The following is a 23,683-nucleotide window of genomic DNA, read 5'->3' on the forward strand; positions in this document are numbered from 1 at the left end:
ATAAAATACCTGCTTTGATTTCAGTAAACTTGCAAACATTGAACTTTGAGTCTAGTGCACAGGCCTCCCAATGGCGGAAGAACTCCACTGCCTTTCCCTCTTCATTCCTTCCGACAGCTTCCCAGCTTCCTTCTCGCTCACCGTGTAATATTTTTGTTCAAAAGCCTCAGGTAAATTATCCTCTCTTTTACCTTATTTGTGCTTGATGCTCCCTTCCATCCTCTGGGATAACAGTTGACTTCATATAAGCCAGAATTTCACAATTATAGGTAGTTTCCAATTATAGAAAAGCAGAACACTTTTACAAATAAGATTTAATGCTTTATTGCTCTTGATGGTAAATCAAAATATGCTTTAGAAATAGTTAATTTAATGGAAAACAGGAATATATGCACCAACCCATAAAACTGCATTGAACTAAATCAAGAGAAACACTTCATTGCATACAATCACTGTGTCCTCCTTCCTGCCTTCCCCTCGGCACCTGGAAGCGTTGCTGTGGTGTCGCCTGACCTTCCTGATCCTCCTGCAGTTGCCACACGGACTGCTCTTAGGACATCATGAAAAAGTGCTTGTGACGCAGGCGGGCCTCACGTCCTCAGCCGGAGGCCCTGGAGCTGGGCTGAGGGGCCATAAGCAAGGTGGAAAGGTGGGAGGAAGGACTCGACACCCTCCTCTTCCTCTCTAGCCTCTGAAAGGCACTCATTTGGCATGTTCCGTTTTGGTGTCTACAACATACATTTGCATGTATCTAGTGTAAAGCGACGAGTTTGGGGGGATAAGTGGAATGGAGAGGAGATGTTCCAGTTAAGATGGTTCCACTACTGTCAAGATGATTGGCAAAACTACGAGCGTTGCTAAACTGGGGTGGTGGCGCTCCTGCGCTGTGCAGGTAGCTAGCTGACCAGGCTCCGGGAGTGAGAGTGGGTTTCCAAGGACAGGATGCTAGTCGGGTTCTTCATTGCAAATAGCACACGGTGCAAATGTCTGCAGGCCCTGGGAGGCAGGGGTGGGGGTGCGTAGGAGACCAGGCTGCTGGGACATGTGGGCGTCAGCAAGGTGACCATGTCAGGTCATGGGTGAGGCACAAGAGGCTGCACTCAGGCACGTGGTGTGTTTTGTGGGGTCAGGGTGGCGGGACGGGACCATGCGGGGCAGGAGGCGGGGAGCAGAGGGCAGCATCTGTGGCAGGAAGTGAAGAAAACGTCAGCATGTCCCTGTTTTACACCCTGCCAGGCTCCTCCTGAGGTGTGGGCTCCCCCTCAGCCCCTTCACCACACAGGGTGTCCTGAGTCTCCTTGCAAGGCTCCTGGCAGGGGGCCCAGGCTGCCCAGAGGTTCGGCGTCCCCCTCAGCGGAGGCACCACAGGGTGGTCTCAGGAAGGCTCAGGAAGGCGTGTGCTTTCTGCGGGGCAGAGACTGGCAAGATGGCGTTGTACTCCTGGCATGGGGCCTGTGTGCCCAGCAGACGGGGTCTGTGTGCGGTGGGGGTGGGCATCCTGGCCTGGCCTGCAGTGCCAGGACCCCACGCTGTTCTCTGTCCCTCTACTTCCCCAAATTCCTGTGTGCTCCGACCCTTCTCTCCCAGTCCTCGTTCTCCAAACGAGTACGAAACAGAGGTGTTGGAGGGGGGAAAACGCCAAGTGCCTGACTGCTCCCCCAGCCCCTGCAACTCCATTTTCTTATTAGTACTCCTGACAAGAGTGTGGACACAGCAGACATGATATCTGATTTAGCAAAAAAAAGTGTCAGGCAATCTTGGGCGCAGGCTGCATGGTTAAGCAAGGGGATCCTTGGAGCCCCCACTGCTCTCTCCTGGAGAGGGGGCGGGGGAGCGGGGCAGGCTCTGGGCAGGCTGCACTGCCATCTGGGTGTGGCTGTTCTGTTGGCCACTGGCTCCTGGGCTGAGGGTCTGGCCCTACAGGTGAACCTGCTCACCTGGTGGCTTTGGCTGGCTGTGGGGGGAGGGGGTCGGTCGAGGAGCTCTGTGAAGCTCCCTGAGTCAGGTCACAAGGGCTGCAATCACCTCGAGGGCAGGGCGGAGGGGGCGGCAGGATGGGCTCGCAGAGAGAGCAGGGCTACATCCCCAGCTCAGCTCCACCAACCTCCCTGGGGGGGCACATCTTTGGTGGGGGCACATGTCCTGGGCTCCCCCCACCGCCCCTTGCAGGGCCAGCAGCTGGCCAATGGGTCCAGGCACACTAACTCGACTTGGCCATTCCCAGGAGGCTTCCTCCACTGAAGGCACCATCACATGGCCTCGAGGTGTGAGGTGGTCTGGATGTCAGGGCGCCGGGGTCTTTGGTTTGTTGAGCGGGGACCGTGGGCAGTCGGGGCAGCGAAGATGGGGACCAAAGGAAGCCAGGAAGAAGCCCTCAGGAGAGGGGCCTGAGAGAAGGCAGAGAGGGGCTCCTCCCCCAGCAGGACCCTTGCGAGCTGATTTCTATTGGGCGGCAGCAGGGATCAGCAATTAGATGGGGACCTATGATGCTGAGTGGCAGCGCTCCGGGCTCCAGGCGGGGCCCCAGTGGGTGAGTGTCAGTTCCCGGGCACGCTGAGGATGAAGCCCGAGCGGTTCTTGGTGAAGTCGGGCTGTGGCTGGTTGAGCCTTGTCTCCACGGAAACGGTGCACTTCTTCCCATGCAGGCTGCACTGCACGGGGTTGGTGACGTTCACTTGAAGGTGGCGCTTCTCACTGGAAAAAAACCAGACAGACAGGCCATCAGCAGGCAGCCAGACGGGGGTGAATTTCCCGACCACCCTGGGGCCCACCCTTGGCCACGTTCTCGTGGGCCTCAGAGGGGCCCCAGGGCACACGGGCACAGGAGGCTTCAGAGGAGGGCTTGAGACGCCCCCAGAAAGACAAGGGCAGGAAAGACTAGCGCTAGCAGCTTCAAACTGGGGCCTCAGAGAGCAGAGGGGCTGAAGCTCTGGCCTTCGGCCGCTGCCCGGCTCTAGGGCACCCAGCATGTTGAGCTGGAGCAGAGGAGGGGGAGATGCAGTGAAACCACAGCCACCCAGTCTCTGGCCTGAGGCCCGAGTCACATGGGCTTAAGCTGTCAGCAGGGCGGCTTGTCATGAGGAGCCTGGGATCTGAGGCCTGAGTATTTTTCAGTTCTCTTTGATTGCAACAGGGAGTCCTGGGAGGTTCTGTGTCCAGGGATAAATGGAGACTCCCCGCCCCCATACTCTCCCCGACAAGAGAAAGGTCTTCTAGGAGTCCCGATTTGCCCCTGCCTGTCACAGGGTCCAGATGTTAGAACTGGGTCTGATTCTCTGCGCAGGTGCTTTTCATCCAGGGGCCTGGGCTTTGCCACGTGTGCTGGCGGACCCCACCGCCCAGGGAGCTGGGGAGGGAGGTCAGTGCCGCGTGAAGACCTGGGTGGTGGGGGCTCACGGAGGCTCCCCCTGCCTGCTGCCTGACGGGAGCTCAGCCAGGGCTCCGAGTGGGGTCCACGCCGAGGAGGCCTGAAGTGTGGGTGGTGGTGGGCTGTGTGCACCTGCTGAGCAGGAGCAGACTCTCCTTCAGTTCCTCACGTCACCCAGAATGCACTGCAGAAGTAGCTGATTTTAAGAACTGAGAAAGTTGTCGAAATAGGCTGGCACCTCAGGTGGCACAGTCCCACGCTGTGCCTTGTCAGCTTTCTTTGCGCTGGGAAGTGAGAGGAAAAAAGAGCAAGGCCCGCTGGCCCTGGGGCCTCCAGGTGGGACGGGCTGGCTCTGGTCCCAGTGCTGTGCCTGCCTGCATTTCTCTGGGGCGGCATCGGGATGTGGACAGGCTGGGCCCCCATGAATACGCTGTTGGGATCGTGGACGAATGTTGCTCTTAGTGTTGAGGAAGGAATGCAAAGTGTGTGCACTGCAAGGGGCAGGCCAGGCGGAGGCCAGCACACAGCACACAGCACACGCTGCGCGCCTGCCCAGCCTAGACGCGCTTCCCTGGGCCACGCTGAGTGTGAGGCGCTTTCTAGGCACCAGGGGCCTGGGAAGCCCCATCACTGACACCTTTTCCTCCTGCCCTGACTGAGACAATCCATCCTGGCCACCAGCCAGCACTCAGGCTGCAGGCACTGCCCGCCTCACGCTAGAGCACCTGCCCCAAGCGTTTCCCCAGGGTGCCAGTGTGCACACCCCACGATGGACTCCACAGACTGGGAAGTCACGCAAGGCGTTCTCACGCCTGTTTCCTACCTGCTTTCTCATTCAACATGTCGTAGAGGCAGCAAATGGACACAGGAAGAGACCCATGGTTATCACTTGTGGGCATTAGGTGTCTAATACTTAATGTCTTATCAGCTGCAGCTAAAACCTTGGCTTAGACAGCTATTTTTAACCAGATTTGGACATAAAAATAGCAGAGCCCATCAGAGGCAGTGACTCAGGCACTTCTCCGTTCCTGTGGGATCCAGCCCCGCTCTGCCGGGTAGATGCGTGGCCATGGCTGCTGGCTCTGGGTGTGGGGCCCTGAGGCCCTTGTCCTGGCCCGGAGCAAGCAAAGGTCAGCACAGCACCCCTACCTGCAGCTCGACTTGCCTCCAGGACTGGACTTCCCCCCAGCCGGAACCTTCCCCCCGGCCGGATCCTGTACCTTCGCTGCTGATTCCCAAGCTTGGGCAGCTTCCCTGTCAGCCCAGCACCGCCCGTGGGTCCCTCCACGCTGGACTTGCACGCTGTGGAAGAGGCCCTGGCAGAGACCTCCCCTTGCCCTGGCCTGCGGGTGGATTGTGTCCTTCCTCTAGGCCACGGCCAGGGACAGGCTCTGCCTCCCACTTCCTGCGTCTGCCCTCCCCTATCTGTGGAGCCTGGCACAGTAGTACACACATGGGGCATTCCAGAACCACCTGGGGACTCACAGTCTTAGGGAAAGGCTTTTACAAGGGCCACATTCCAAGTCAACTTGTAAAAACTAACAGAGAGACTATGAATCACTAGCCCACCCCATGTTCATTCTCTCAGGACATGCCGCTTTCAACACAGTGCTTCTGTCGGGAGACCCCTTCCCAGCCAGGAGTTCAGCATCAGCAGAGTGGCCCGATTTCAACCTTCCTCTTTTTGAGTTCTGTGCTTCTCTAGTATCTGTCCTATGATCTTAGTGCAGGGCTTGGGCTGGTGGGAAAACGAAGAGGAGCAAATGGCTATTATAGGACAGCACCCCAGGATCACAACGGTACAACTTCACCTTGAAAACGGAGCCCCTGGGAGGGGGTGGGGGTGGCAGGATAAAAAAGAAACAGCAGACAACCACTGCTCCAGGTGGCTGGGCTCAAAGCATCTCTGCCACCCTTTTTGTGTCCCTGTCCATCAGCACTATGGAGTCAACACTGGCTGAGGGAGGAGGGACAGTCCCCTTCCTTAGGGAGCAGAGCTAAAGCAGAACTGTGCTCTGGGAGAGCCAACCCCATAAAGCACAGTAACCATCATTTATTTTTTAAAAATTTTTAAAAAAGTGTTTTTCTGAATACAGTTGACATACACTATCATATTAGTTCCAGGTGTACAGCACAGTGATTAGATGTTTCTATAACTTACAAAATGATCCCCCTGATAAATCTACTACCCCCGACACCATCCATAGTTATTACCATATTATTGACTATATTCCCTATGCTGTACTTTACATCGCTGTGACTGTTTTTATAACGGCAATTTGTACTGATTTATTTCACTTAGCATAATGTCCTCCACATCCGTCCGTGTTGTCACAAATGGCAAGATTGCATTCTTTTTTCTATGGCTGAGTAGTACTTCATTGTGTGTGTGTAATACACACACACAAGCACATAGAGATATACATACATGGATATAGATGACCTGTCTTCTTTATCCAGTCATCTATCCGTGGACACGTAGGTTGCTCCCAAATCTTGGCTATCATAAATAATGCTGCAAGGAACATAGGGGTGCACATAGCTTTTCAAATTGTGATTTGGATTTCTTTGGATAAATACTCAGAAGTGGAATTGCTGGGTCATATGGTCGTTCTAGTTTTAATTTTTTGAGGAACCTCCATAGTGTTTTCTCTAGTGGCTGCACCAATTTACAATAATTGATGATAGCTATTCTGACAGGTGTGAGGTGGTATCTTATTGTGGTTTAATTTGCATTTCCCTGATGATTAGCCATGTTGAGCATCTTTTCATATGTCTATTGGCCATCTGTGTGTCCTCCCGGGAGAAATGTCTATTCAGGTCCTCTGCCCATGTTATAATAGGATTTTTTGGGTGTTAAGTTGTATGAGTTTCTTATGTATTTTGGATATTAACCCCTTATTGGATGTATTATTGGGGAATATCTTTTTCTATTCAGTAGGTTGTCTTCATTTTTCTTGATGGTTTCCTTCGCTGTGCAAAAACTTTTTAGTTTGATGCAGTCCTATTTATTTTTTCTTTTGTTTCCCATGCCCGAGGAGACACATCCCCCCTGCCCTCTCCCATTATTTCCCCCCAAATATTACTAAGAGCAATGTCACAGAATTTACTGCCTATGTTTTTTCTAGGAGTTTTATGGTTTGGGGTCGCATATTTATAAATATAGTCTTTAATTCATTTTGAATTTATTCTTGTATATGGTGTAAGAAAGTGATCCAGTTTCATTCTTTCACATGTATCTGTCCAGTTTTCCCAACACCACTTATGGAAGAAACTGTTTTTACCCCACTGTGTATTCTTGCATTCTTTGTCATAGAGTAATTGACCATATAAGTTTGGGTTTACTTCTCGATTCTCTGTTCTGTTCCATTGATCTATGTGTCTGTTTTTATGCCAGTACCATATATTTTTTTTTTTATTACTACAGCCTTGTAGTATACTTTGATATCAGGTAGTGTGATACTTCCAACTTTGTTCTTCTTTTTCAAGATTGCTGTGGCTATTTGGGAGTTTTTTGTGGTTCCATAGACATTTTTAAAGATTATTTGTTCTAGATCTGTGAAAAGTGCCATTGGTAGTTTGATGGGGATTGCACTGAATCTATAGATTGATTTGGACATTTAAACTATATTAATTCCTCCTATCCGTGAGCATGGTATATGCTTCCATTTATTTGTATCTTCAATTTCTTTCTTCAATGTCTTATAGTTTTCTGAGTACAGGTCTTTTGTCTAGTGGTTAAACTAATTCCTAGGCATTTTATTCTTTTTGATGCAATTGTAAATGGAACTATTTTCTTAATTTGTCTTTCTGGTAGTTCATTATTGGTGTATAACAATGCAACCATTTTTGAATATTAATTTTGTATCTTGCTCCTTTATTGAATTCATTTATTAGTTTTAATAGTTTTTTTTTTGTGTGTGTGTGTGGATTCTTTAGGGTTCTCTCTATATAGTATATTATCTGCAAATGACAGTTTTACTTCTTCCTTTCCAATTCAGATGAGTTGTATTTATATTTCCTGTCTGATTGCTGTGGCGAGGACTTCCAGTACTATGTTGAATAAAAGTGGTGAAAGTGGACATCCTTGTCTCGTTCCTGTTCTTAAGGAGAACATTTTTAGCTGTTCCCTGTTAAACATGAGGTTAGCTGTGGGCTTGTCATATATATGGCCTTTATTATGTTATGTCCCCTCTATCCCCACTTTGCTGAGAGGTTTATTTATTTTTAAAAATTTTTTATCATAAATGGATGTTGGATTTTGTCAAATGCCTTTTCTGCATCTATTGATATGATTATAAGATTTTTATCCTTCATTTTGTTAGTGTGGTGTATCATATTAATTGATTTGTGGATGTATTTTTTTTTCACAGTGGAAAAACTTTTTATATTTAGAATTAGCCAGCTGAACTAGATGATCCCCTTTTGTTGGCAACAGCCAAAGCATCATAGTCAGGAGCCAGTGGAACATACGCCTTCTTCTGTCCATCAGGCCTGACCAGGGTGCTGACTTTGGCCACGTCAATGTCATAGAGCTTCTTCCCAGCCTATTTGCTCTGGTGCTTGTTGGCCTTGACGTCCACAATGAACACATGTGTACTGTTGTCTACTACCTTCTTCATGTTCGACTCCGTAGTTAGGGGGAATGTGATGATGGCAAAGTGGTCAAACACATTTCTCCTGGGGACGCTCTCCGAGGGCATGTGGGCTGCCTTCAGAGCAGCAGTGTCTTGGGCCTTTGAAAGGTGGGTGACGTGCAGATCTCCTTCCTCTTCTTCTTCTTTTTTTTTTTTTTTGGTGGCTGTGGACGCCTTTCAACAATGCTTGCTTTGCCTTCAAAGCCTTGCTTTGGCTTGGCTTTGGCTTTGGGAGGAGCAGGGGCTTCCTTCTTTACTTTCAGCGCAATCTTCGTGAAAAGCTGATTTGCGGATATTGAACCAGCCTTGCATCTCATGAATAAATCCCACTTGATCATGGTGTATGGTATTCTTAATGTATTGCTGAATTCAGTTTGCTAATCTTTTGTTGAGGATTTTTGCATCTATGTTCATCAGGAATATTGACCTATAATTTTTTTCTTTTTCTTTTTCTTTTTTTTGCAGTGTCTCTGGTTTTAGTAGGAGGGTAATATTGGCCTTGCAAAATGAGCTTGGGAGTCTTTCCTCCTCTTCAATTTTTTGGAGTAGTTTGAGAAGAACAGGCATTAGTTCTTTGAATGTTTGGTAAAATTCACCTGTGAAGCCATCTGGTTCAGGACTTTTGTTTGTTGGGCGTTTTTTTATTATTGATTTGTTAGTAATTGGTTGGTCTGTTCAGATTTTCTGTTTCTTTCTGAGTAAGCCTTGAAAGTTTGTATGTTTCTAGGAGTTTATCCATTTCTGCCAGGTTGTCTAATTTGTTGGCATATAATTAATTGTTTGTAGTATTTCTTTATAGTCCTTTGTATTTCTGTGCTGTCTGTTGTTACTTCTCTTTCATTTCAGATTTTATTTATTTGGGCCCTCTCTCTTTTTTTCTTGATGAGTCTGGCTAAAAGTTTATTAATTTTATTTTTTTAAAGAACCAGCTCTTGGGTACATTGATCTTTTTATTGTTTTAAACTCTATTTCACTTATTTCCACTCTCATCTTTATTTTGTCCTTCCTTTTACTTACTTTGGGTTTTGTTTGTTCTTTTTTAAATTTCCCTTAGATATAAGGTTAGATTGTTTATTTGAGATTCTTCTTGTTGCTTGAGGTAGGCCTGTATTGCTATAAATTTCCCTCTTAGAAGTGCTTTGGCTGTGTCCCATAGATTTTTGAATCACTGTGTTTTCATTTTCGTTTGTCTGAAGGTATCTTTTGATTTTGTTGTAAACCCATTCATTGTTTGATAACATGTTATTTAGCTTCCACATGTTTGTGTGTTTTTAGTTTACTTCTTGTCATTGATTTCTAGTTTCATACCATTGCAATCAGAGAAGATGACTGATATGATTTCAATCTTAAATTTATCGAGACTTGTTGTGTGGCCTAACATATGGTCTATCCTGGAAAATGTTCCATGTGCACTTGAAAAGAATGTATATTCTGCTGCTTTTGGGTGAAATGTCCTAAAAATATCAATTAGTTCCATGTGGTCTATAGTGTAATTTAAAGTCATTATTTCCTTGCTGATTTTCTGTCTGAGTGATCTATCTGTTGATGTCAATGGGGTGTAAAAGTCCCCTACTATTACTGCATTAGTGTTAATCTCTCCGTTTATGTCCATCAACGTTTGCTTTATGTATTTAGGTGCTGTTACACTGGTTGCATAGATGTTTACGAGAGTTATATCCTTTTGTTGGATTGACTCTTTATCATTATGAAATGCCTGTCTTTGTCTCATGTTATAGCTTTTGTTTTAAAGTCTATTTTGTTTGATAGACAAAGTATTGCTACCCCAGCTCTTTTTGGTTTCTATTTGCATGAAATATCTTTTTCTATCCCTTTACTTTCAGCCTGTGTGTATTTTGATCTGAAGTGGGTCTCTTGTAGGCAGAATATGTATGGGTCTTATTTTTAATTCAGTCAGCCACCTTATGTCTTTTGGTTGGAGCATTTAGTTCATTTACACTTAAAGTAATTATTGATAGGTATGTAGTTATTGCCATTTTATTAATTGTTTTCTGATTGTTTTTGTAATTCTTCTCTGTTTGTTTCTTATTCTCTTGCTCTCTTGTATATTGATGAGCTTCTATTGTCGTGTTTGGATTCCTTTCTCTTTATTTCTTGTATATTTCTTGTAGGTTTTTGGTTTGTGGTTACCATGTGCTTCATATATACCAAGCTGTGTTTATTATAGTCTATTTTAAGTTGATGGTCACCTAAGTTTGAACACATTCTCAAATCATTACAATTTTTACTCACCTCCTCCATGTTTATGTTTTTGTCATTATTTTTTACTTCTTGTGTATGTGTGTCCTTAATTTATTGCTGTAATTATACATGGTCTTCCTACTTTTGCCTTTTAACCTTTGCACTAGTTTTACAGTTAGTTGATACACTGCTTTTACTAAGTGTTTGCCTTTGTCAATGAGAATTTTTTTCTTTCCTATATTTTCTTATTTTTGATCAAAAATACTTTCATAGTGTTGATCTTTTCTCCTTAAAGAAGTCCCTTTAACGTTTCCTGTAATACAGGTTTAGTGGCGATGAATTCCTTTAGCTCTTTCTTGTCTGGGAAGCTCTTTATCTCTCCGTAGATTCTAAATGATAGCTTTGTTGGGTAGAATAATCTTAGTTGTAGGCCTTAGCTTTTCATCACTTTGAATATTTCATGCCACTCCTTTCTGGCCTGCAAAGTTTCTTTTGAAAAATCAACTGTCTTATCAGAGCTCCCTTATACATAACTAACTGCTTTTCTCTTGTTACTTTTAAGATAATCTCTTTGTCTTTAACCTTTGGTATTTTAATTATGATGTGTCTTCGTGTGAGCTTCTTTGGGTTCATCTTGTTTGGGACTCTCTACACTTCATCAGGTTAGGGAAGTCCTCTGTCATTATTTCTTCAAATAGGGTTTCAATCCCTTGCTTGCTCTATTCTCCTCCTGGTGTCCCTGTGGTGTGAATGTTGGTACACTGATGTTCTCCCAGAGGTCCCTTAAAGTACTTTTCAAAATTCTTTTTTCTTTTTGCTGTTCTGATTTTTTTCCTGCTGCCTTATCTTTCAGATTGCTGATTCAGTCCTCTGCTTCATTTAATTTATTGTTGATTCCTTCTAACGTATTCTTCATTTCAGTTATTATATTCTTCATTTCTGATTGGCTCGTTTTTATGATTTCTATCTCTTTGTTGAGATTCTCACTGAGTTCATCTATTCTCTCCCTAGGTTCATTAAGCATCCTTATAATCCGTGTTTTAAACTCTATATTTGATAGCTTGCTTGTCTCCATTTAGTTTAGTTCTTTTTCTTGAATTTTGTCCTGTTCTTTCATTTGGGAGATGTTTCTTTGTCTCCTCATTTTGGCTGACTCCGTGTTTTTTATTTTTTTTTCTTCTATGTATTAGGTAGATCTGCTATGTCTCCCCATCTTGGTAGAGTGGCCTTATACAGTAGGTGTCCTATGGGGCCCAGTGGCGCATCTTCCTGTTCATCTGAGCCGGGTGCTCCAGGAGTGTCCCTGTGTGGGTTGTGTGTACCCTCCTGTTGCAGTTGAGACTTGATTGCTATTGGCACATCAGTGGATGAGATTGACCCTCAGGCTGATTGGCTGTGAGGGCTGGCTGTGACTACAGTGGACAAGCTCTTGTGCAGCGGTGGACTCCACAGAATGGGAGTCATTTTAGCGGGGCTGTGGTGCCAGCCACGTCTGCCTTTCAGGTTTGTCATTTGTGGAGCTGGTTAGGTCGTCTCTGGTGTGGTCTGAGCTGGCTGGTGGGTGTGTTGGTTCTGGAGCACCTTGGGCTCTTGTGTAGACCAAGGTCAGCCACTCATTGTGCCCGACGTGGGGTTGCCCAGTGTGGGGCTGGGACCCCCTTGCTCCTCAGGGGGGACCTCCACAGCTTATATGTCCCTCCTGATTCTTAATTGCTACACCTTTTTAATGAAACACCATGGGTGTGGGAGCTGCCTGTTCTGTATCTCTGCCCCTCTTCGCAGTCTCAACGTGGATGCTTCTTTATATCCGTAGTTATAGGACTTTTGTTCCGGTAGGCTTCAGGTGGTTTTCAATAACGATTGTTCTATAATTTAATTGCAATTCTGATGTGGTTGTGGGCAGAGGTGAACACAGTGTTTACCTACTCAGCCATCTTGAAGTAACTATCATTTGGACTGTGAGGGTGACCAGAGGCCCCCAAGCACCAAAATGAATTGAGAGTCCAAGAAAGCAGAGGGTATGGATATGATGGATGCACATAAGTTCTGTGCCCCCTTTCCTTTCTCTGTCCCACCCCTCCTGCACCAGCCCTGCAGCTGTTCAGACCCCTTCCTGGTAGTCCCACATACTGTGCTAGGACAGGTGGTTGTCCTCTCCTTCCCATGGGTGATGCTGGCTCTCTGGCATTCAACCCTACAGGCCCACACCAGAAGGAGGAAGAGCCTGGCTTGGCAGGAGAGCAGGGGACGATGGTGCAGGGCATCATGAGTGTGCAGAGCACATGTTATCTGGCCTCACCTCCATCTCCTTTCAGCCATATTTATGCAGACGGCCCCTTCTCCTAGACTACAGATACCGATGTGTCGCACACATTTAATTCCAACTTCCCAACAACATCCCTCAACTGAATGAGAATTGATCAGAGATATGTTAGGGAAGAAAAGGCAGCATTCAATGGTGGTCCCCACACTTTCCCTGGATTTCTAGGGGTCTTCTCAGTTAATTTGAGATCTCTCCTGATTCCTTTGAGGTCTGAATGCAAGAGCAGGGCCCTGAGGGCTGGAGGGTCTGGAGTCCTGTACAATCCTTGTCCATGTCACTCTAACCTCCATGAATCTATCTTGTGCAACCATCAAATGTGCATAATAAATAGGTTCTTTGCCTACCTCATGAGTGAAGGTAAATGGATGAATAACTATCCATCCATGCATGCAGCCACCTGCTCTCCATCTGCTTACTCCATGTCAGGCACTGTGCTATGCACTGGAAATATTGAAAATGAGTGCATGGCCAAGGTAGGGGTCTTCTTCCAGCCTCAGCAAGCTGCCTGCCCACGGGGACTTGCAGAGTGGTAAGTGAGCCTTCCACTCTGTAAGATGTGAAGCCCTGTATGTGGGGAGCATATACCGTGATTTCGCTTGACAGAAGCAACTTTCACTCCTTCCTCAGTTAAGTGCTAAGCACCCCCACAAGAGATGGTTCAGGAGAGTTATTACTGAATCAGTTCATGTTCTTTACACATTTTTAGCATAATTCATCATTCAGTATGAATGCTTCTGTTCCTTTCCTTGGCACAGCCCTGTATGGCTCTACCCTGATTCCCAGCCTGTCTTCATGGGGCTTTTGTGGGGTGTGGGCACAAACAGGGGTTTGAGAGTGGCTGCATGTGTTGAGTTTATAACAGAACATTGAGGGCCGGAAGAAGAACCAGCCTTCTGGTCTGAAGAGCTAGGCTAAGCAACTCATGGCTGGTGTCATCCACACACTGCCATCGACAGACAACAAAGTAAGACAATGTGCATTGAGTCTGGTAGTTCCTCAAGAAGTTAAACATAGAATTGCCACTCAACCCAGCAATTCCACTCCTGGATATATACCCCCCAAAGAACTGAAAAATAGGTATTCGAACAAAAACTTGTACAGGAACGTTTACAGCAGCATTATTTGCAATAAATGAAAGGTAGAAACAATCTAAATGACTACCAACTGATGAATGGACAAACGGAATGTGGTATGCCCATTCAATGAAATATTAGTATTATTCAGCCACAAAAAGGAGCAAAGCACTGCTACATGGATGAACCTGGACAACATCACGCTCCATTTAAGAATCCAGACACAAAAAGCCACATGTGGCATAATCCCACTTATATGAGATGTCCAGAATAGGCAAATCTATGAGACAGAAAACAGATTAGAGGAGTGGGGGCATGGCAGGACCATTTCAAGTTGTACGGGGTTTTCTTTTGGGGTGATGAAAATCTTCTGGGGATGGTGCACAACTCTATGACTGTCTTGCATGTGACGAATAGTAAGCGGGTGTATTTTACCACAATAACTTTTTAAAAAGTGGACTGATTTAATGGAAAAATAAGAACCTGTCCTCAAACCATATTTTCTTTCCCCATTTCAAGTTCAACCAATACTGGTTTTAAGACCAGCAAAGGGTTTCCTGTGCCTATTGTGGTGACAGAGCAGCAGCAGGGCCTGAGTAGTGGACAGTGAGTGGACACTGCAGGATGGTCAAGTGACATCTCTTGCTGGAGTTTCACCACACTGGACATCTTTATAGAGCCAGAGCACTGTCCTTATTTTTTAAAAGAAAGAAAGCAGATTTTATAGATGGGGGCAGGGTATCTCCCTTTGATGGTGCGCCAAGCCAAATGACAGCTGCCCATGGAGGCTGGCTGCAGGGGGAGGGGCTTTTTCCTCCCCATCTTCTGTTACAGGATTTAATGGCTCAGCAAACTGTGGAATTCAGGGACTTTCATCTTGTTTCATCTGTTCCAAGCCATCATTGCAGGCAAATGGCCTTTATCAAATTACTTTCCGTCATTTGTCATTTAGACTCCTGTCTTCTGCTCATTGGAAAAATCTGTGGGTAAATGTAAGCCTTGATCGATGTGTGCCAGCCGTGCATTTATAGGTCCTGCAGAAAACGGGGCAACTCAGGTCTCTCCAGGAGCTGAATCAGCCCAGAAATCAGCTGGGATTAGGAGACTGTCACCCACTGGCCGGCCCTGTGTATACCAGGACTTGCAGGGAAGAGTGAGCCACTGTCTCCTCTTGATCGCATTCCCCACTGGAGTCGTCATAATCCTTGGTCTAACAGATGATCTTTAAAGGGAGCGGAATGGAAGTGAGGTGAAGTGCAGTGTCTTGGTGAGCATATTCTCTGGGAGTGTGGCAAGGAGTTCCTGAGAATGTGCGGCCAAGGCAACGTTCTCTCATGTTTGGTCACACAGGATGTGGTGGGAGGAAGCTCGCCTTGCACCAAGCACAGGCGAGTGCGCTTTACAAATAGATACTTTACAAAGTGGTCGTATATGTAGTCAAGGCAAGCAGTTCCCCATCTGGATGCCGCCAGGACACAAATGCGTGCACTCTGGCTTTTACTGAGGACACTGGCTACTGATGGGCCACCTAGAGCTCATGTCTGCAGCTGTTCACAGTGCATTTCACTTCCTTCCAGCGGCAAGTGCTTCTGCTCATGTCAAACCACAGAGGGCAGGTCTTTCAAAATCCTGCTATAGGAAATGCTATTTCTGTTTTTGTCAGAGTCAAATGGACTTTTACTTCGGTCACTTCTAAAGCAAGTTTAAGAGTCCAGGGCCCATGTAGTCCTGAGAGTGGGGCTGTCATATCTCCTGATCTATTAAGTCTTTTTGGGGTTTGCCGTTGGTGACAGATGGGGGCAACACCGTTTTTATTTAGAAAATAAAACTATCATCACTAAATGGCTCTTATCAGGCAGTTCATCCTGAGGCTCAGTGGAGCCTGGCGTCTGCTTCCACCACATCACTGAACTGATCTGGCTCCCAGGTCCAGGGCAGAATTCCCACTTACCCTACTTGTGGCCCTGCTACTGCTCCTGGCCCTGCCCGGCCAGGCTACCCTTCCACCACCACTCTCTCCTCACTGACCACCATCACCCAGCAACTAACCTGCACCCCTTCTCTTGGCAGTTATTTACTGAGCACCTATGCTAGTTTGGGCCCCACCCGGAGAAAGAGAACACAAAATGGGTGAGACGCAGGCCCTGAGCTCAAGGCACTTGCATTCTTAACAGGGAGGTGGGCAAATGTGAATACCCAGGGATATCCACAGGATGTGCAAAGGAGGCCCGCCGAAGCTTGGTGGCTGGGGTGGGCTTCCAGAGGGTGACGTCCAGATTGACACCTCAAGAAGGAGGAATCCTGCAAAAGTATTATTTTTTTGTTTTCTCCTTAAAATACTGTTTTATTTTTAGTCCTTTTCATATTATACGTTATCCCACATGCCTGTGGTTTCAGTTACCCAATCCGCGTCCGTATCCTAGATGATGTCCAAGCACATATTTTCAGTCACCTACTAGACAAATCCCTTGAATGTTCCACAGACAGCTGAGTCTTCATGTGTCCGACACTGAGCTCACCCTATTGGCCCCTTCCCTAAACTGCATTCCTTCTCCTGTCAAGCCTGTCTCGGTGAGAGGTGTACCCATCTACCCAGTCACGGAGTACAAAAGCCCGGATCAGCCTGAATCCCTCCTCTCCTTCCACAGCCCACATCGAGTCACCACATTCTACTCATTTCCCTTTCTCGGTCTCTTTCCATGGCCCCTGCCCAGAACCTCAGCCCTTTTTCATTGATTACTGAGGTAGCCTCCTGACTCCTCTGCCTTCGGTTTGTCCCATACCCTGCTTCAAATGTGTCCTCCATACTGTCATCAGGAAGATCTTTTAAAGGCCCAAACATATCTTGTCACTCCCCTGCTAACATCCTTCGGTCATTCCCCAGAACTTTGGAGAGACTCCTGCCCTCCACCTCCACCCCCAGGCTGAGCTGGGTGTTTACCTGAGTCCCCTGTTCTCTCGTAGCTCTGAGCATGACGTGATGCTGTGCCGGTCCCAGCCGCATGATCAGAGCTGACAAGCTTCCCTGACTGCCTTCGAGCATCCCATAATGCAAACAGAATTTCACAGAAAGAATCTTTAAAATCAAAATGGAGGCTGGAGGAAAGAAAGGGTAGTCTCTGGGTGTCAGCAGGAAGGAGGGGATGGGAAGCCTTTATGGAGAGAAGGTCCAGTGGATGTCAAGCTCAGGTATGTACTGGATTGAGCAGGAGTCATGCCTAGGCCACATGCAAGGGAACTAGACAGAGGTCCTGCATGAGGTGGGTCCTCATAGGTTACCCAGTCTAGGAAAAGGTCAACAGAAAAAGTCTGTGTGGCAAGGAATCACTGTGTGGGAAAACAAACACACACACAAACACACAAAATTTCAGTAAAAATCTGAAACCTCAAGCTTTCCTCTCTCTTGACCTCTTGAAAAGCAAATCTACCGCGAATCACTAAAGGCAAAGGGCAAACCTTAAGAATACCCAGAGAGAGAAGACACACTACTTGCGAAGGAAGAGAAGGGCTTCTCATAAAATGTGAGAAAATAAGGAAAGCATAGACGCTTCAGAGGGTTTAAAAGGAAAATAACCATTAACCTAGAATTCTATACCCAACCAATCATCTGAGCGTGAGGCCAAACCAAATGCTTTTTCAGACAATAAGGGTTTGAGAATTGGGCAACCTCACCTCTCAGGTAAAGTATTTCTGAAGAATACGGCATTAAGAAAGATGCTGACTCCAGAGGAAGAGTGGCATGTGAGATATGTCAGTAGCAAATAAACAGGCAAACACACAATTAAATCTACATAAGCATTCACTGTAAGAAAACATGAAAAATGACTAGCTTTGGGGGTTTAAACAACGTTGAACTAAATCCTGCCTTACAACATGAAAGATGGGATGGAGGTCCTAGGGAAGCATTCGGAGGTCCTTGTCTCGTCTGGGAGGGAGGTAGGGAGACTGATGAAGTTTAGACTTCACAGACAAGCATAAGTATGAAGAAAATTCATGGTAAATGAAATCTAGAATGCTAGAGTACAACTTTCAAAGAAGTAGAAGGAAGGGAAAAAGAAAGTCTGCTTGATCTAATGGAAGGTAGAAAAGGGGAACAAAAGAAGCAAGGAAGAAACGTGGGAACAAGAAAACACAAACTAATGTGGCTGTGAAACTAGTGTGTGAACCCATTAAAAAGGACTTCTCAGATTTAATTTAGAAATGCATCTATGTGCTATTTGCAAGAGAGCCGTCTAAACATAACAACAAAGAAAAGTTAGAAATAAGGAAGGGAGCAAGATATACAAGGCAAATATTAGTCACAAGAAAGCTGGCAAAAAGCATTGCTGGGAAAACAGCTCATTAGATAACTGTTTTCTTTATCAAAGAGTAGTTCACTAGGAAGATACTCTCCAGAAAATAAAAATTAAGTCATTTATGTGAGATTGTATAAGATTTGCAAAGATACAGTAGTCTCCCCACCAATCTATGCTTTTGCTTCCTGCAGTTTCAATTACCCACGATCAACCATGATCTGAAAATATTAAATGGAAAATTCCAGAAATAATTCATAAATTTTAAATTGTGCACTGGTCTGAGCAGCGGAATGAAATCTCATGCCGCCCCACTCTGTCCTGCCTGGGATGTGAATCATCCCTTTGTCTGGTGTATATGAGGTATATGCTGTCTGCCCGTTAGTCACTTAGAAGCCATCTTCGTTATCCGATCAGTTATCAGCGCGACAGACCACGTTCATGTAACTTGTGTTAGAGTACACTGTTATAATTGTTCTTTTATTATTACTTATTGTCGTTAATCTCTTTGCCTACTTTACAAATTAAACTTCATCATAGGTATGTATATATGTGTAGGAAATAACATAGTAAATGCTGGTTTTGGTACTAACGGCGGTTTCAGGCATCCACTGGGGATCTTGGAATGTATCCCCCGCGGATAAGAGGAGGAACTATGTATAATGACAAGTCTACAATCATAGTAAACAATCTGAATATACTTGTAGGTCGGGAGACAATATTAAAAGAAGATAGATTTAAACCCAATTAATAAGCTGTGTGCATGTGTGTATTCACTATGCTCACAGTGAGAGAATGCACATTAAAGCACATGTAGAACAGGTACTGGACCATAAACGGAAGCTGAATCAACACCTAAGGATTTGCATTAGACAGAAATTAGACCATAATAAAAATAGAAATCAAAAGACTATAATAGCAAAAAAGCGTACAGTACTTACTAAGTGCTTTACAAATATCAATTATGAAATCCTCACGTCGGCACAAGGTAAGTTCCATTTTCAGAAGAGGAACTGAGGCCCAAAGAAGCTAAGTACATGCGCACGTCACACAGTGGAGCCAGGATTTGAACCCAGGCGATCAGGCCAGAGTCCAAGTCTTAGCGTCTGTACATCCTGCCACTAAAAGAGTAATTCGAATATAATTGTTAGCTGCTTTCCCTATTTACTTTGTGCTTCTGAGCACAGTGGAGAGCTGAACATTTTTCTTCCCCTATGAAGAGCGCCTAGTGCAGTGTCTGATACAAAATAGGAGTTCCACAAATGTCTTTCGAAAAAAATGAAAGCTCACATTGACATAAGATACCAAGCAGAAGACCCAAGGTCGGCATCAAGCATCTTCAAAGCGGGGTTGTGGGAAGCAAGTTGGAACCATCAGGGGGCGGGGACTGGACCCAAGGGAGGTTAGATGGGACGCGTGTGCCCTCCCAGCACCTTGCTCTGTGCCAGGGTCTGTTTACGTGGACAGTGCGATTCAGGTGGCTTAGGAGGCACCAGGGCTGCTGACTACTGGGGAACTGGAGCATTCTTTTGCAAAGAGAATCATTCCCTTGCTTTGTAAATTCAAACTTGCACATGTTTGGTACTCCCTTCGCATTGCTAACAACGTTCTCAGGGAAATAAAAACAAGTGGTAGGATGACAAACATTTGGACCGATGGATTGTGCAAACATACATGCAAGGTTAGAGAAGTTCCAGGAATTACATCAATGAACATGCTGTCATCTGTTTTTATTTTTTTTTGAGGTGGGAGATGAGCAGATATCGGCTCTATGTGAAAATCTCAATAGTATCCTAAATAATGTGGACATATCTTTTTGATGATCGCTTGTCTGTTTGCTGGCTATGGATGGTGCTACTTAGCAGTGTGCCTTGTGTGGTTGTAAAGGGGTCCTCGATTGGAGGAGCGGAGATTGAAGATCATCATTCACCCAGGAAGAACCTACCATGGACGAGGCACTGTATTGAAACATCTTACATGCATCACCTCGTTTAGTCCTTACCCAAACCTTATGAGGCACTGTCATGACGCCCACACTCTAGACGAGGACACAGAAGCTTAGAAAGGTCAAGTAGTTCTTCACAGCTAGAAAGTGGTGAGGCGAGGGTCTGGGCCCAGGTGTCTGTCTTGAGTGACAGGTTGAACCCCTATTCCATTCAGTCCTCACACGGAGATGCTTTTCTAGCTGCTGTAATGATGCTAAGGTTCGGGCATTTGGACCCACAGCCATGACCCCCACTGTACACCCTCTTTCACCACTTGTATGTTTCTCTTCCCGGTCATTTGCTTCTTTCACTCTTTGGCCAGGAGAAGACACTGACCTTTCCAGGCGTGGCCGATTCCAGGCTGACAAAGCATGGGGCCGTCTCCTGGTGCCTGGAGAATCCCTGTGCTTTCCCGACTATTCCTCAGTGCACATCAACAGCTTGACTTCCCGGTTAAGTCCCTTAGGAGGACTTGCTCCATGGAGACCCCTGCTTCTGTTTTTGTCACTCTGGAGGTTCCTACTCTGTGTGTGCTGGCAGCCCTCTCTGGTAAGGTGGGCCAGGGCATGGCCTCCGCGTGCCAGAGGTGACCTGGCTGAGCTCGCCCTGAGACCGCTCCCGCCCCTCCGCCAACATCAGAGACCAAGGTGGTGAGACCGTTCCATTTTGCTATATATATTTGGAATCGGGACTCTTCAAAGGCTGCATTCCTCTGTCCCTCCCAAAATGTCCAAATTAATGCTTTGTGCCAGGGATAATGAAACCGTTCAAAACCAAAACTAAAAGAACAAACCCATACCCACAGCTCCCTCAAATATGAGGGAAGAACAAAAACAGAAGCAACAAAACCAAACCAAACAAAAACCCTACCACAAAACAAATGGGACAGCAGCTGTGAACAGAGCTGTCACAGGCCTGGGGTCTGGGGCCCCCTCAGGGGGAGTGCCCGGGCTGTGTGCCATCCCCTCTAACAAGAGGGCGCTGGACTCGGGAGGCTTCAGGGCCTCTGACAACTATTTGGAACCTTTCCTCCCCTCCCCTTTCTTTTCACACCTCTCCCTTCGTCTTTCTCTCCCTTCAAGTTCTCTTCTCAGTGCTTTTGGCTCTAATGTCTTTGGGGTATTGTTTTATCCAAAAATATCTGTTTGAGAGATCCCCCCCCCTTACTGTATTGAGTCTTCCTTTTTTTCAACATCTTTACTGTTTCCTGCTTATGTTTCTACTTCTCCTATCTTGACACTTCTGCTAACAACACCTCCAAAGTTAGCTCCATCTGTGAACACTGGTGTTTATTTTCTATTCCCACTACTAATGAAGGTGCTAAACCAGACTAGATTGAACATGCAGCAGGACCCACGTCTTCCTCTGAACAGATGATTTTTAGTGGTTTGTCAGGAACACCAGTCTATATTTGCCTATTCACCTCACCACTAATTACCAAGAAGCACTGACGTTTGTATTTGTGTGCGGCCATGGGTCACGCTACAGAGGAGCTATCAGCATCCCAGGCCCCATGATCCGAGAATGGAACATGTACGCTGCTTGACAGCTGCACATAAACACACTGGGGACATATAGCCTCACAAGAGAGTCATCAAAACAAGGCATAAGTGAGTTTGCTGTTGGGTTCAGGGTTTGGGGACGGCATTTTTGAACAGAGTTGGGAACTAAGAAAAAGCAGTTTTGTCATGAGCTTAGGAGTTCCTCGCATTGTCTTGAGACATGTCGTACATCAAATATCTGAGTCTACAGCTCTGGATTGCAAGGTAAATAATAAAAAAGGCTCTGTTCTCAAGAAGCTCGCCGTCAGGGGAGGGAGGCCGACTTGTCCACAAACAGCTGCTCGATGCGATGTGATGGTCAGTGCCATTGAAGGTCTAGAGTGTGCAGACGTGTCTGCTCTTGGGCTGTGTGGCCCTTGGCTTTGACATGCAGACACATCGTCCGAGTAACGAGGCTCTCAGCACCCTGATTCAGAACGTGGCCTGACTTCCCTTTCTCACACGACTCCCCACAGACGTGGAGGAAGACAGAACCAGGGGACAGGTGCTGAGTCCTAGTAGAACAGGCGCACACTGTACTCAAGAGGCTCACGCAGCTTAGAGGGCGTCTCTCCTTCCTTTCACAACGTCCCTCAAGCTCTAATTGTCCTGCAGCCTACCTGGGTCTCCCCAGCCCATCAGGGTCTCCCAAACCCTAGAGACAGGAAACAGTGAGCTGCGCCTTGGAGAACTGACAAACAGAGATGACCCTGAAAGCTTGACCTGAGAGTGAAATTTAAGAGAAAGTGCAGGGAATGGCAACCGTGGGGCTGGAGCTCAGGATTCAGGTGTGTTTGGGAGAGTGTGGTGGGAGGTGAGGCCAGGTAGGCTTGGACAGATGACAGGCAAGGAGTTTAGGCTTCCTTCACTTTGCAGGCCCCCTGTGTGGACCCCCTTAAGGACTCTTGACCAGAGAAGACAGATAATACTTTATTTTCTTCAGTGGACTGAGCACTGTGTGAAATGACTTGTCTGATTCTTGGCTTATTTACTGTCTGTCTTCCTATGGCTCCTGCCTCCTCCAAAGGTAAGCTCCATGGGAGTGGGACTTTGTCCATTTTGCTGTGCCTGAGAGTCTGGCTGGCACGTAGTAGGTGCTTAATAAAACAGCGAATACATGAAGTTGATGGAGAGGTGATAGACGGATGGGGATATTTTAAGGCAGGAAGACCAGTTTAGGAAACTGTAAATCAAGGAAGAAAGGGCTGTGGTTGTGAAGAGGGCAAAGGCAGGTCGAGTTTGAGGGCTGCTTCCGAGTAAGAACTTGGTGACTGACGGTACGTAGATGGTGAAACGGAGAGTGCCATGTCCCTAAGTTTTCAGCTTGGGTGACAGAGAAAGAGATAGAATGAGTTGGGTTTTGGACCAGGCTGAGTTTCACTTCCCCTGGAAAATGATCCAAAGGATTTTACCCAAATGACGTGCATTCGAGAGTTCACCACTCGTGGCTCTCCCTCCACGTGGCCCAAGTCACGCGGATCATATATCGAAATTGTTTCGTAAGCAAGCTTATTTTGTTAGCAAATTCTATTATCAAATCAGTGTGTACAATATGGATGTGGTGCTGTGCTCTATGAAGCACACACGCCTGGAATTTGAAACTGTAGTGTTAAAATGGCAAGGACAGCACCTGCCTGCACAACTGCCTGCATTAACCCGGCTGCCATTTCTCATGCGCCCTAAGCTCCCGAACGTTTCTAACTCTTTATTCAGTGTTCTTCTTTTTGTTTTTTATACTCTCTCCTCCATTCTTTCCAGCATTCTTTCTCTCAAAATGTCCAAACATTTCAAGCACTAGTCCTAGGAGCAATAGTGCAAATGATAAAGGAAAAGAAAGAAAGAAAAAAAGAAAGAAGGAAAGAAAGGTCCAATCCTTTCTTTGCAAATAGAAGAGTCAAATTCTCTAAAATTGTGGTGACCTAAAGGAATGTGGAAACCGGTCAATGTCCAACAACAATCAGCAAATTAGAGTTTCCTGAACGGTTAGTTCTCGAGTCCCCATTTAGGGGCTGTTAGCACATCAAACTGTTTGCTGACCTGGAAAAAGTGACTTTTCTCAGATACTAATCAGTTTTTCAGAACTCTGGCTATAACACCCCCAGGAGTCAGACATTCCAGCTGGCAGCAATAGCAGCGAAGAGATGGGGACCAGGGACTTTCGGGTTCTGTAAGTTTCCAGGAATGTTGTTTAATCAAGAGAGGACACACTGTTGCATGGTGGCGAGAACACGCCATTTAGAATCAGCTAGTCTAGGGTTCGAGTCCA

At 46.2% G+C, this 23,683-nt stretch overlaps 1 protein-coding gene across 1 annotated transcript in view; it reads right to left on the reverse strand.

Moving 5' to 3' along the window:
• Nucleotides 1–296: 296 nt before the first annotated feature.
• Nucleotides 297–23,683, reverse strand: part of MYO1D (myosin ID) — a 285,823-nt gene continuing 262,436 nt past the window's right edge. Inside the window, exon 22 of the mRNA XM_081027840.1 lies at nt 297–2,694. Coding sequence (XP_080883966.1) covers nt 2,538–2,694 — 157 coding nt within the window. The 3' untranslated portion in view covers nt 297–2,537. The remainder of the gene's footprint in view (nt 2,695–23,683) is intronic.

The sequence above is a fragment of the Rhinolophus hipposideros genome (genome assembly GCF_964194185.1).
Source record: "Rhinolophus hipposideros genome assembly, chromosome: 20".
Classification (NCBI taxonomy): Eukaryota; Metazoa; Chordata; class Mammalia; order Chiroptera; family Rhinolophidae; genus Rhinolophus; species Rhinolophus hipposideros.